The 12,019-nt window shown below is 53.5% G+C and overlaps 1 protein-coding gene across 1 annotated transcript; it reads left to right on the top strand.

The window, feature by feature from the left end:
• Window positions 1-869: 869 nt before the first annotated feature.
• LOC139047062 (titin-like) lies at window positions 870-11,354 on the top strand. Its single transcript, XM_070521012.1, has one exon. It carries the CDS (start codon window positions 870-872, stop codon window positions 11,352-11,354), a length of 10,485 nt encoding a protein of 3,494 aa, XP_070377113.1.
• The last annotated feature ends 665 nt before the right edge of the window (window positions 11,355-12,019 follow it).

The raw sequence follows: 12,019 nt of genomic DNA, 5'->3' as shown, positions 1-12,019 counted from the left end.
GCCAGATATCAATGGCCCAAACTGGCGTGAAAGAATGTCATTGAACAGCGGCACGTAGCCACTGGCAGATATCTAATGCAGGAAGTTGGTGGAACGATTGGTTTTGAAACCGGTTCCCTCAACACATTAGCCCTTAGTTGTACCCATTTGACTCTGGACTACATACATACATACATACATACATACATACATACATACATACATACATTCATACATTCATTCATTCATTCATTCATTCATTCATACATACATACATACATACATACATACATACATACATACATACATACATACATACATACATACATACATACATACATACATACATACATACCACAAACTTCCCAGAGAATGCTAATGGCATTAAAATTCTACTAGAAAGACAGGCACGAAGACTGAATGCTAAGAGGAAACGAGAAACGGGGTATCAGAACAAATTTTATACTTCGCTTTGTGAATCAACCGTGGCGATACCATGTTGTGGGCAATCTCCTGTGCTGTCTTCTTTGTCTTCGCATCTTGCTAGTTCCCGTGAAAAGGGATACAAAAATATAATTACTGCTACTTTACGCGGTCTCACCTTTCAACGCCTCTCTATACATGTTCCACTCTGACACTTTTCACTCGGCTGCGGCAACGCATAAGGGCGACATAACAGAATATGCCTTAAAGAAGAAAAAGCCGAAGCAGCTAAGCCGGGTCCCAAACAGTGGGCTGTGGCCCACAAAATTAACCCCATGCTGGGGTCCCTTAACGACCCCGGCTCAAAATTCCGTGACTTTGGTGAGTTCTGACGAGAAATGTCACTACCTCCAGCCGGGTAACCAAGGCGTTCCTACCGAGTGCAACCAAAGGCAGCACCGACAACCATGGCAGACAACGGCAGAAAATCGGGCGGTACCTTCGATCGGAAAGAAAATGCCGAAGACAACGCAGGAGCTACTGAGGACGCACCGACGAGGAGCACCAGGGAGGCACTGGGCAAGTCCAGATCCATGCCTGCACTGGAATGGCCGAGCAACCGCAACAACACACGGATCAGCCAGTCCGAGTCGAGCTTCATCGCGTCGCTCAAGCAGCGCAGCGTTGTGCCCGAGGAACACACGGTAAGGAGATCCGGTGAAATTAAACTGGTGCGGACACTCTCGCAGCTGGTCGGCTCCGAGCACAGCTTCATCGAGGAAGAAGGCGCCGAGGGAGAGGCGGCGGGCGAAGCCCCAGTGGAGACACAGATGGGAGACACGCTGTCCTACATGGACTTTCCCAGCACTATCGGCACCGACACCAAGCTGGACGCCGAGCTCAGGCATCCGGTACGCAGCGCCGAGACCGTGGGCGAGGGCAAGACAGAGGACGCGCTGGTTGTAACGAGGCTCCAAGGAGAGGCGACCATCGCTCCGGCGACCATGGAATCAAGTGTAGGTGAGCCCCGAATTGCAAAAGCGGTTTCCGATTTAGAGCGCGACAAGAAACCCGTGCTCGATAGCGCCGAAGAGGTCACGGTGTATACGTCGTTCTCCGATTCGTCTGCACCCAAGCAGGAACCAGAGCTAGCCAAGTTGCCTTTCCCGAGCGAAGGCGCCGAAGAAGAGATGGTCAGACTCGCTGCCCCCGGCACCTCCCGGCAGGATGTCATCAAATCCGTGGAGGAAGCGCATAGACAGCTGCCCTTCAAGACTCCCGAAGAAACAACCGCTGGTTCTGAAGTCGAGGACACCCTCGTCGAAAGAGCGGGACTCCATAAGCAAGTCGAGGAGTTATCGTCGAAGGCAGTGACGCACGCTGAGACTGTCGAGCCTCGCGGAGACTGGGAAGGGCCCGCCGGGGAAAAGCCTGAAGCGGACACGGCGCTCACTAAGCAGCCTCCGAAGAGGCGCGTCAGCACGCAGGTGTCTGAAAGCCAGGCATCAGAGTGGCGCATCGTTGAACGCCCTGTGCCGTTTGGGAGCGAGAGCCAACAAGTACGAACGACGGACGATCAGGCTTTGCGGGCGACCGAAGACCACATTACAGTGGTTAGGCCGACAATTGCAGAGATCCCAATAGAAACTGAGGTATCGGTCAAATCTGCGGGGCAAGAACTTCCGGCCGCGAAAGAACGACAAGCCGCTCAAGAATACGAAGCCCGACTACTAGTTGAACCTTTGCCAACGTATGTCGTACCAAGACAAGCTCCAGAAATAGAAGGAACGATTGCGGAAATGGAAACAGCAGTTACCGAAGCAAAGACAGCTGAAGTAGCGAACAGAGAAGAACCAATGCCTCCTACAGTACCTGAGCCTCGCGAAGCGAGCGCCTTGTTGAAGGTGAAGGCCAGAGAGGGCGCTCAAAAAGAGCCATCGTACATAGAAACCTCGCCAGCTCTCGAGTCCTTCCCACAAGAAGCCCCACCCATTCCTTCTTACAAAGAAACTACACCCTACATCGAATCTTTTGCTCCTCAGGCACTTCTTACGGAAGCACACACTGCAATGCCAGTTCGCCGCCGTTCTTCAATCCTGCCTCTAACAGATTGGATTGTACCAGGATATCGCAGAAGATCTTCGCTTAGAGAAGCAGCACAAGCCGCTAAAAAAGAACCATCTTACATCGAAACCACGCCAGCTCTCGAGTCCTTCCCACAAGAAGCCCCACCTATTCCTTCTTACGAAGAGACTACGCCGTACATAGGATCGCTTGCTCCTGAAGCTCTTCTTACAGCAGATCAGGAATTGAAGCGAAAAGGTTCAGAAGCTAAAGTGGTCCACCACGAAGTCGGGGCTGAAAAAGAGATTACAGAGCTCGAACCACGGCCTCCTTCACTCGCCACATTGAAAGCAAGGCGCCATTCCTCAATCACGCCTCCAACAGCTGCGCTTGTGCCAGGGTACCGCAGAAGATCTTCGGATAGAGAAGCAGCAGAAGCCGCTAAAAAAGAACCATCTTACATCGAAACCACGCCAGCTCTCGAGTCCTTCCCACAAGAAGCCCCACCTATTCCTTCTTACGAAGAGACTACGCCGTACATAGGATCGCTTGCTCCTGAAGCTCTTCTTACAGCAGATCAGGAATTGAAGCGAAAAGGTTCAGAAGCTAAAGTGGTCCACCACGAAGTCGGGGCTGAAAAAGAGATTACAGAGCTCGAACCACGGCCTCCTTCACTCGCCACATTGAAAGCAAAGCGCCATTCCTCAATCACGCCTCCAACAGCTGCGCTTGTGCCAGGGTACCGCAGAAGATCTTCGGATAGAGAAGCAGCAGAAGCCGCTAAAAAAGAACCATCTTACATCGAAACCACGCCAGCTCTCGAGTCCTTCCCACAAGAAGCTCCAGCCATTCCTTCTTACAAAGAGACTACGCCGTACATAGAATCGTTTGCTCCTGAAGCTCTTGCTAAAGCAGATCAGGAATCGAAGCGAAAAAGTTCAGAAGCTAAAGTGGTCCACCACGAAGACGGGGCTCAAGAAAAGATTACTAAGCCCGAACCACCACCTCCTTCACTCACCACATTGAAAGCGAGACGCCATTCCTCAATCACGCCTCCAACAGCTGCGCTTGTGCCAGGGTACCGCAGAAGATCTTCGGATAAAGAAGCAGCAGAAGCCGCTAAAAAAGAACCAACATACATCGAAACCTCGCCAGCTCTCGAGTCCTTCCCACAAGAAGCCCCACCCATTCCTTCTTACAAGGAAAGTACACCCTATATTGAATCAATTGCTCCTCAGGCACTTCTTACGGAAGCACACACTGCAATGCCAGTTCGCCGCCGTTCTTCAATCCTGCCTCTAACAGATTGGATTGTACCAGGATATCGCAGAAGATCTTCGCTTAGAGAAGTAGCAGAAGCCGCTAAAAAAGAACCATCTTACATCGAAACCACGCCAGCTCTCGAGTCCTTCCCACAAGAAGCCCCACCTATTCCTTCTTACGAAGAGACTACGCCGTACATAGGATCGCTTGCTCCTGAAGCTCTTCTTACAGCAGATCAGGAATCGAAGCGAAGAGGTTCAGAAGCTAAAGTGGTCCACCACGAAGACGGGGCTCAAGAAAAGATTACTAAGCCCGAACCACCACCTCCTTCACTCACCACATTGAAAGCGAGGCGCCATTCCTCAATCACGCCTCCAACAGCTGCGCTTGTGCCAGGGTACCGCAGAAGATCTTCGGATAGAGAAGCAGCAGAAGCCACTAAAAAAGAACCATCTTACATCGAAACCACGCCAGCTCTCGAGTCCTTCCCACAAGAAGCTCCAGCCATTCCTTCTTACAAAGAGACTACGCCGTACATAGAATCGTTTGCTCCTGAAGCTCTTGCTAAAGCAGATCAGGAATCGAAGCGAAAAGGTTCAGAAGCTAAAGTGGTCCACCACGAAGACGGGACTCAAGAAAAGATTACTAAGCCCGAACCACCACCTCCTTCACTCACCACATTGAAAGCGAGACGCCATTCCTCAATCACGCCTCCAACAGCTGCGCTTGTGCCAGGGTACCGCAGAAGATCTTCGGATAGAGAAGCAGCAGAAGCCGCTAAAAAAGAACCATCTTACATCGAAACCACGCCAGCTCTCGAGTCCTTCCCACAAGAAGCTCCAGCCATTCCTTCTTACAAAGAGACTACGCCGTACATAGAATCGTTTGCTCCTGAAGCTCTTGCTAAAGCAGATCAGGAATCGAAGCGAAGAGGTTCAGAAGCTAAAGTGGTCCACCACGAAGACGGGGCTCAAGAAAAGATTACTAAGCCCGAACCACCACCTCCTTCACTCACCACATTGAAAGCGAGGCGCCATTCCTCAATCACGCCTCCAACAGCTGCGCTTGTGCCAGGGTACCGCAGAAGATCTTCGGATAGAGAAGCAGCAGAAGCCGCTAAAAAAGAACCATCTTACATCGAAACCACGCCAGCTCTCGAGTCCTTCCCACAAGAAGCTCCAGCCATTCCTTCTTACAAAGAGACTACGCCGTACATAGAATCGTTTGCTCCTGAAGCTCTTGCTAAAGCAGATCAGGAATTGAAGCGAAAAGGTTCAGAAGCTAAAGTGGTCCACCACGAAGTCGGGGCTGAAAAAGAGATTACAGAGCTCGAACCACGGCCTCCTTCACTCGCCACAATGAAAGCAAGGCGCCATTCCTCAATCACGCCTCCAACAGCTGCGCTTGTTCCAGGGTACCGCAGAAGATCTTCAGACAGAGAAGCAGCAGAAGCCGCAAAAAAAGAACCAACATACATCGAAACCACGCCAATCCTCCAGTCCTACCCACAAGAAGCTCCACCTACAACTTCCTACGCGGAGACGACACCTTACATTGAATCGTTCCCGCCTGCGTCTTCCGTGGTCGACGCTAAAGCGCTTAGACCCCCCGTACCTGTGGAGGAAAGGCCTGCACTTGACCTGCGCAAGGAGACTTCTGTCGCTCAGGAGTGGGCTTTAATGGAGTTAAGACCCCCGACTGGCACCGAAATCACTGAAAAGGAAGCAACGCGGCTCGCAGTTGTTGATCGCGGGGAGGCTGAAGGGCGTGTTCTGCCGGCCTTCAAAATGGGAGAATCGGAGAAGGGGTCTTTGGTTGATCTATCTAAGTCTGCTGAGAAGCCCTTCGCGGGTGGCATATTTTCGCACGTTTCAATGCCGACTTCTGGCAAGCGGTCGCGACAAGCGAGCGATGTTACGGGCATGAAGCACTCAGAGGGGGCCGCGATGCAGGAAGGAGGGGAAATCACAGTAACTGTTCGCGATTACGAAGCTGATCACGAAGAGCAGCCATCAAGTGTGGGAACACAGTCTTCACAAGAAGAAGAAGAGCTCGAGAAGAGAGTGAGGAAGGAGAAGTTGGCACTGGCTCTGTATGACGAGAAGGTGCCCACTGTTGTGCTGGATGCGAAGAAACACGCAGGAAGGCTTGCGCCAGACGGAGCACGTCTCAAGCCTGTGCCTCTGAAGCCGGAAGTGAAGAAGTCACAACCGCTTGCACCTGTGCCGGAGGTCGAACTTGCACAGCTCGTCATCAGGCCAGAATCTGCGATGGTTCGAGCAGAGCAGCCGCTTTCGGCAGATGAGCTTTTGCCAACTGCTAAGGAGGTCGTGCCTGTAGAAAAAGCTGTAGAAGAATGGAAACCTGCAGCAGTCATCTCCGTGAAGCCTGAGCCAGTCGAGTTGTCCGAAGGTGTTGCACGTCCTGTCGCTGAAGAAACACCAAAGATTCCTAGCGAAGTCGCTGAAGTCAGAGCGTTACAAGAAGAAAAGCCCAAGTTTGCGCCTATATCGAAACCGCCAGAGTCTGACGCCGAGCGCCCAGAACAAGGCGTTTACGTGACTGTGCTCACTCCTAAACATGATGAACCCTTCAGAGTTCTTGCGGGGATGCCTGTCATCACAGAACCTACGAAATTACCTCCTGTTGCTGCGATAGAGCGAACGCATCACATTTCAGCACCGTGGTCAACTAGGTCGAGCGTAGCTGCCGCGGAAGAGGCTGCCAGGGGCCGTGCGGCCTGGGAGCAGGAGCTCACCAGGGCAGCTGGTACCGACCGCCGAATCGAGCGTCTGCACGAAAAGAAGTCTGCCAAATACTCGGTCATTATAAGGGATGGGCAGCCGGTCAGAAGCACCTACAGTTCGTCGGAGTGCACAGAACCTGTATTAGAAGACTTCCCGGACAGTCTGGCCTATCAATACCTGGCTAGCGAGGAACAGGTGCTGGAGAGAATCGTGGCAGTTGACAGTACCGAGTCTATCTCTGTGCCGGCTCATCCGCCCTCGGACGAGCAGCCTCCCGGACCTGGTACACAGGGTGATGCATCATCAGCCCATACAGCAGCACCAGGACCAGAGCGGTTTCAGCCCAAACAAAGAGAAGAGCCACGCAGCGAAGGGCCCACGTCCGAATCAGAATTTAAACCGGTAGAAGCGGCGCCATCCACGAACGCTCTCGAGGAAATGGTGGCGGCATCAGCTGAAGCGGCGGTACAGGAGCAAAACGAGGGCTCATCTTTCGAAATAGGTATTCCAATCGACGAGCAGACGGAGTTTCCTACGATGAAAGATGACTTAGAAAAGGAAGACCAGCAGCCAGAGGAGACGACGACTGACGCCGGTTTTGAAGAGTTTTCTGCTGCCCGCCACGAAGAAATGGTCCCCAAAGCCAGGCCAAGTACTGTGGAGTCTACGACAGCTTTGGAAAGTGGGGAGCAACGATTAGCACTTGAATATCTTCCTGCACAGATAGACAAACACGTATCCACGACTCCTACACCTTCTCGAGTGCCTCTGTTAGCCCAGCTTGTTAAGGTGAAAGACGAGGCAACATTTGAGCCTGAGGAAGATGTACCAACGACAAAGACTTTCGAAAAAGATTATATGATCACCACGGCGAGTCAGCGCTCTGACGAAGAAGAAGCTCGTCCATTGACTGCAGCATCAAAGAAGGTCGCTGTGGGTACGATGGAACTAGATAAGCTACAATCTGACCCCGAGCTACCTCAGATAGAACACACTCTTTCACGGACAGCTGTAGCTGATGGAAAACCAAACCTAGATACTGAGCTGACTGCACCGGGTGTATTACCTCAGCTGAAAGTAAAGGAAGAAATAGGCCACGAGGAAGCTGCTGGTCAGCCCAAGATAAACGAAGCCACCGTACCGGAAAGTGATGGCCTTCAGTACCCTCTCACTGAGCACGTCGAGCCAACGTGCCCTCCGCAACCAGAGATAGCAGTTAAAGAGGAAATACCGGTGCTAGAAGCATTATCTGAAAGTGACCAACCACAGGTTCAAGTATCTGCGCAAGCGAAGCCTCTTGCCGAAGCTCCCTTATATGTTCACCCGGCGTTAACGGAGCCTCAAAAACATGCAGCGTTGGATGAAACAACCGCTATAGTTGAAGTTAGGCCAAGGGATTTAAAGCCTACAAAAGACAGGCCGCAGGTTGACTATCACGCCCCAGTCCAGGCAACGAAAGGAGAACGGAAGGAGCTGCGACCAACGATTGCCAAAAGCGTAGAATTCAGAATACACCAACCAGACGAGCTAGCACTTCCCGAAGTCGTTGAGAAGTCATCTCAAGCCTTGGTTCCTCGAACGGCACAGAAACAGATAAGTGAAGCGCCGAGTATATATGACGCAGACGTAGAAGCGAAGAAACAGCAAACTGCAGTAATGCTTTCCATCGAAGCCCCAGGTGGAGTTAGAGCAAGCCTGTCTCAAACAGAACCTCCTGTAAAAGAAGTCTCTACGGTGGCAGCCGAAGAGCAGGTGGGATTCTCTGCGCCGAAAGAGACGGAAGTGGCGATCGGAGAAGCGCTTACAGAGCCAACTGCTCGACCAGCCATCACAGGACCTGTCGAAGAATCAAAAGCCGAGGTTACTTCTGAGGCTACCCCATCCATGCAGCGCGTACCTGGGGCACCGGCCACAGTTACTACCAGCACTCTTGTACCGAGATTCGAAACTGCGCTAGACGTTCATGCTACTCAGGGCGTCGACCTAACGCCCATTAAAAGCGAGCGCTGGCCAGTCGAGGCGATGATAGCGAGACCTCCCGTGGAGCCAGGGAGAGCACTGGCAGGAGCTGCTCAAGTTAAGGAAGAAGTCAGTGCTGAATACTATGCGCATACAACACCGCCTCCTGCAGCTGTCCTTCCGACAAAAGTCCCACAGCAAGAAGAGGGCGCCGAAGTCTGTGAAGCACCTAAAGGAGTCGCCGTGACGCCCATGATTCCCGAAGCTGCACGGCTTCTAATGATGAAGCCAAGCCAGGACGCAACTGCAGTCACAGAATCAAGAACAATGTCACAGACCGAACGAACCCAGATGCAGCAAACCTTACAAGCCTCCGAAGTACCCAGCATAGAAGTAAGGTCAGCGGGAGACTTCAGCTCTGAAGGTGCAGCCGTTCTTGTTGGCGTCGAGGATGTGGACGAAGATCACGAATATCATGAGGAAGTGCGAGAAAAGCGCTCGACTTCCATCGCATCGATGCTGAGAGAGTCGCCAGCAACTATAATGGCACAGTTAAACGTCGCTTCGTCAAAGCCAGAATCGCCGGCCGAAAGAAAGGGCGAAGCAGTTCTGGAGCCCAGATTTCACACCCCGCCTTCGGAAGAGGAACTTGACAAATCCATGATCGCAGGTGCCATCACGGATCTATCAATAGTACCAGAAGAAATTACCAAATCTCTCACAGATTTGACAGAATCAACCAACATAGGACCGCTTCCAGCGTTACCTCAAGCCAGTGCCCCAGATCTGCAAAGCTTCCAAGTAAAAGAGCCGGAAGCAACAGCACTCAAAGCGCTACAGGAAGGCATCGCCGCGAAACTGCCTCCTGAAGTTGAGGCTCCAGTTTATCTAACGACAGCTACTGCTGAAGCTGAGAAGGAACCTGCGGCAGCAGTCGAGCCAGCGCTAATTGTAGAACGACCGGAAGTGACCGGTTTGCCACAGGAAGACATCGCGGAAGAGCAGGAATTACGAGGAAAATCGGCGTCGGCAAGGGCCGAAGAGCCACCCGAAAGGCTTCCGCAAGGGATCACCACTGTGCCGGCTTTGGAGCCTCATGCTGGACTCGCATCACAGCTTTCTCAAGTGGAGCCAACGTCTTTAGCTATTGCAGGGGCAAAGGATTCACTAGCCCTTGTGGAACTAGCCGCACCGCACACAGAGCCCTCTGCTGCAAAACCGGAACTGACTGAACAGCCTCAAAAAACATTTGCAAAGGAAGAACAATTGACCTATTTCCCTTCTACTAAACCCACTACCAGAGCAGCCTCGCTCGATATAGCAGAAGCAGCGCTGCAGTCGGCAGTAAAGGTAGTAGAAGAAAACGTTCGAGAAGCGGCTGCAGCGGCTGAACGCGAGGCAAAGAAAGTCGAGGAGGAAAAAGAAGCAGCGTCAGTTACAGCAGCGCCCGCGCCGCCGATTGAAGTTGTCGAATCCGTCAGTGCGACCCCCGGAACTGTACCAACCCCGCCCGTCGGTGAGCTAGTGGCCGCGAATTCTGGTGCAATCGACGACATGCGAGCCGAGGCTCCCGGAGTTAGCGAGTCTGAACTGGCCATAGCCGAAGCACTCAGGGCATCGAGAGAAGAAGCTTGCGTGCAAGGAATCGCCGCCGAAGCGGTTCGACCCCAACTCGAGCAACAGGAAGCGGAGGTCGTCTCACTCGAGAGCCTGGGTCGACCGCTCATCTCCGAACGCGAAATGGACGAGGCCCAAATATCAGGTACCGTCCTTCCGCCGTCGGAGACCAAGACGTACGCCGAGTTCCAGAAGTCGCTGAAGGCGTCCTCAGCTGCGACTGTGCCGAGCACTGGCACCGTGGCCTTAAGACGCTTGACGTCAGAGTACCAGGTCGCTGTGCCTGACGCCGAACTGTCAAAAGTGCACGCGGATAGCGGCGAAAGCGCGACTGCGATTGAACCGGCACTGCAGCGGCCGCTCGCGGAGAAAGAAGAGAAGGAGGTCCGGGAGCTGGCCGTGGCCGCCGTCATGGTGGCCGCCGCGTCTGCAGCCGTGAACGCGCAGCAGCAGCGCGAGATGTCTGCGCTTCGAGAGCCTTCGGTGACAGGTTCAATGATAAGCGCCGGCTCCGAAGTCCCGGTCGCTTCTGCCGTCGCGCGCGAGATCCGGCAGAAGCTCGCCGGCGAGCTCGAGGTGTTGCCGAGCGCATCACGCACCGCGCTCGTCGACGTGCTCGCCGCCGCGCCCTCGCAGGAACCCGGTTCTCACAACGCCATCGTGGGGCCCCCTAGCACCATTTCGACCAGCTGGAGCACGGAGGACGCCGGCAGGATTCGGCGGCACTCGAGCCGAGACCGGTCGGAGGACTTCCGAGTGCCGGAGAAGCTGGTACCCGCGCTGGACGATGAAATTCACGTGCCGCGACCGACTTCCTTCAGCGTTCCCGTCATCAACATCCAATACAACTTCCATTTCCCGCGCCCTGACTCCCCCGGAGCCCCCGGTCAACAGTCACCGCCAAGCCCAGAGCAAGCCATGGCCGCCCAGGTGCTCCAAGGAGCGCTGGCCCAGCAGGGAATGGCGGGGCACATTCCGGGCCGCCACGTTCTCTCGCCCGAGCAGCATGCTCTCCGGGAGATGACCGAACGGCTAAACCGAGTCGCGCTCCACGGGTCGGAGCCCTACACCGGACGCCAAAGCCCCGGCAAGGGAACCATGTTCCGGCCGCTGCCCAGAAAGCCCGTGCCTCTCGTGCCACCGCTCATGCCTCCGGGCGACGAGATGTCGGCGGAGGAACGCAAGAGGTTGTGCGGCTTTCGCTTCATCGTGTGTTTGCTGGCGTTCCTCATGATAGTCTTCGTCCTGCTGTACTGCCTCGGTCTTATAGGAAATAAGCGGTACTTTATGTATTATAGCTGAAGAAACGCCGCCGTGAGATTCTGCGACGTACAGCGAGTTTCCCCTCGACGGCGACATGCCGTGAGACGAAGCGTCAAGCTTCGACGAAACGCCACTTACTGAACAGTGTGGCAGGTGTTGGACGAGCACCCATGAAACGCCTCGGAAACGAAGCTCCCTCAACTTCGTTATCACGCCTGTCCAGCGGCGTACTCCAGCTCCACCGAGAAGACGCAAAGGAAATTCGCCAGCATCTATAGCCACGGCGAAACGCGGATGCTCCAAGGCTGGCGCAGAATCCAAGCTGCGGAATACCCGGCCTCGAATCATTACAGCCGTGCATCGGTGAACAGCCATCGCGCCGACAGCAATAAAGTTTAGACGTAATAAACTGTCATTCTCAAGTCTCGTTACATCAGTGTTCTCCGTGTGTGTGTGTGTGCTAGTCTCCAAAAATGCACGTTACTTGACGAATTCGGTAAAACTTCGACACTCCTTGTTCCCTCTAAAAGCTTTCTACGAGGCTGTTGTTTCTGATGAACCTCATCTGGTGATTATAAAAACGCGTCTCAAAAAGTCGCTGGTTGCACTTGTTTCCATGGCCAATCACTACGGGTGATTTGCCAAGATTCGAATGGAATCGGGCAAGGTACCGCATTACTAAAAGCGACCTGATATTTTGGAAC

The sequence above is a fragment of the Dermacentor albipictus genome, chromosome 6 (genome assembly GCF_038994185.2).
Source record: "Dermacentor albipictus isolate Rhodes 1998 colony chromosome 6, USDA_Dalb.pri_finalv2, whole genome shotgun sequence".
Lineage (NCBI taxonomy): Eukaryota > Metazoa > Arthropoda > Arachnida > Ixodida > Ixodidae > Dermacentor > Dermacentor albipictus.
This window is presented reverse-complemented; position numbering and strand designations above follow the sequence as displayed.

What these genes read in the sequence shown, in the direction of transcription:
- LOC139047062 (XM_070521012.1), top strand. Translation starts at nt 870, where the DNA reads ATGGCAGACAACGGCAGAAAATCGGGCGGTACCTTCGATCGGAAAGAA.